This window comes from Sinocyclocheilus rhinocerous, unplaced genomic scaffold, assembly GCF_001515625.1.
Source record: "Sinocyclocheilus rhinocerous isolate Xijiao unplaced genomic scaffold, SAMN03320098_v1.1 scaffold828, whole genome shotgun sequence".
NCBI classification, from domain to species: Eukaryota; Metazoa; Chordata; class Actinopteri; order Cypriniformes; family Cyprinidae; genus Sinocyclocheilus; species Sinocyclocheilus rhinocerous.
In genome coordinates, this window is record NW_015634025.1 from 458,795 (window position 1) to 460,740 (window position 1,946).

The 1,946-nt window shown below is 45.9% G+C and overlaps 1 protein-coding gene across 1 annotated transcript in view; it reads left to right on the forward strand.

The window, feature by feature from the left end:
• Positions 1-1,946, forward strand: part of khdc4 (KH domain containing 4, pre-mRNA splicing factor) — a 7,706-nt gene that overhangs the window by 505 nt on the left and 5,255 nt on the right. The window contains exons 3-8 of the mRNA XM_016559007.1: positions 350-429; positions 517-569; positions 692-852; positions 972-1,183; positions 1,294-1,354; positions 1,832-1,889. Of these exons, the coding sequence (XP_016414493.1) occupies positions 350-429; positions 517-569; positions 692-852; positions 972-1,183; positions 1,294-1,354; positions 1,832-1,889 (625 nt within the window). The remainder of the gene's footprint in view (positions 1-349; positions 430-516; positions 570-691; positions 853-971; positions 1,184-1,293; positions 1,355-1,831; positions 1,890-1,946) is intronic.

Below are 1,946 nucleotides of genomic sequence, written 5' to 3' on the forward strand. Positions count from 1 at the left end.
TGTGTGTGTGTGTGTGTGTGTATCAGTGTGTGTCAGTGTGTGTGTATCAGTGTGTGTCAGTGTGTGTGTATCAGTGTGTGTCAGTGTGTGTGTATCAGTGTGTGTCAGTGTGTGTGTATCAGTGTGTGTCAGTGTGTGTGTATCAGTGTGTGTCAGTGTGTGTATCTGTGTGTGTGTGTGTGTATCAGTGTGTGTATCTGTGTGTGTGTATCAGTGTGTGTGTGTGTATCAGTGTGTGTGTGTGTGTGTATCAGTGTGTGTATCTGTGTGTGTGTGTGTGTATCAGTGTGTGTGTGCGTGCGTGTGTGTTCTGTCCTGATGTGTGAGGTGTTGATGGTTTTCCACACAGATCAGCAGAGTGAGCGGAGCTGCCGTGTCCACCAGAGGACGCTACCTGACAGCAGAGGAGAAGAGCAGAGCGCTGCCCAGGTCTGTCATCACATTCATCTGTTTCTGTTGTTTAGTTCATGATCAGGCTTTCTGAGCTCTACGAACACTAATGTGATGTTTCTGCAGTGACCGTCCGCTCTATCTGCACGTCCAGGGACAAACCAGAGACTTAGTGGACAGTGAGTGACGCGACTGATGCTTCACTTCATTCTGAGGATTCTGTGTGTGTGTGTGTGTGTGTGTGTGTTTAACATCACGCTGTGTGTGTGTGTGTTTAACATCACGCTGTGTGTGTGTGTAGAGGCTGTTAACAGGATCAAGGAGATCATTACTAATGGTGTAGTGAAGGCCGCCACTAACTCGAGCTACAGCGGAGCGATGGTCACCGTTTACCAGCAGCTTGGACCCGCTCCTGCACCCACAATCCCCTCTGCTGCTCACAAACCACACTATCCAGGAGGAGTGAGTACACACACACACTCACATCAGCGTGATGCACATGTGTGTCTCATCTTCACACCAGCCTTACCTTGTGTGTGTGTGTTTGTGTGTATCTCTGTGTGTGTGTGTGTGTGTGTCAGATGCATTACGTACAGGATAAGCTGTTTGTGGGTCTGGATCAGGCCGTGCAGGGCTTCTGTGTGAAGGAGCGAGTGGAGGGCCCCGGCAGCTCGTTCCTGCAGCACATTCAGGCCGAAACCGGGGCCAAAGTCTTCCTGCGGGGCCGGGGGTCCGGCTGCCTGGAGCCTGCGTCCGGACGAGAGGCCTTCGAGCCCATGTACATCTACATCAGGTGCGTGTACGGATCTCACACACACACACACTTACACACACACACACACAGAGTGACACATGTTCACCAGCGTTCTTCACCAGTGTTCACGAGTTTCTCTGTTCCTCCAGTCACCCAAAACCAGAAGGACTTGCTGCTGCAAAAACCCTGTGTGAAAACCTGCTGCAGACCGTAAGAGCGTCTCACTCTCTGCCTGTTATCAGTTTATTCTGCTGTGTGTCTGTATTTCTGAAGTCTTTTCAGTCTAGCTGCTGCACACAATGCCAAATTATGGCAATTAAAATAGCAGTAGTGCAACCAAATACATCAAATGAAGTAACACTATCTGTGATGTAGTCAGTGTGATTCTAGTGAACTATTACAGTGTTTATTAATTATTATAGTATTTATTAATTTTTTTAATTAGATTTTATTTTTATATTTTCAGTTTTAGCCATTTTAGGTGCTTTTGTCTTTTTATTAGTTGTTTTTCATTTCTATTTAATTTTATTCAATGTTTATTTATTTTAGTGTTTCAGCTTCAATTGATTTTATTTCTATTAGTTGCTAAGGCAACATTTCTTTTTGAGTAGTTTGAGTTAGCAGTATCACTGAGTGTGGTGTGTGTGTGTGTGTGTGTTTGTGTGTGTGTGTTTTATTCTCTGGCAGGTTCATGCTGAGTATTCTCGATTCCTGAATCAGATGAGCAGTGTGATGCCTACACAGGGTAAAACACACACACACTCACTCACTCACTCACTCACTCACTCACTCACACTCACTC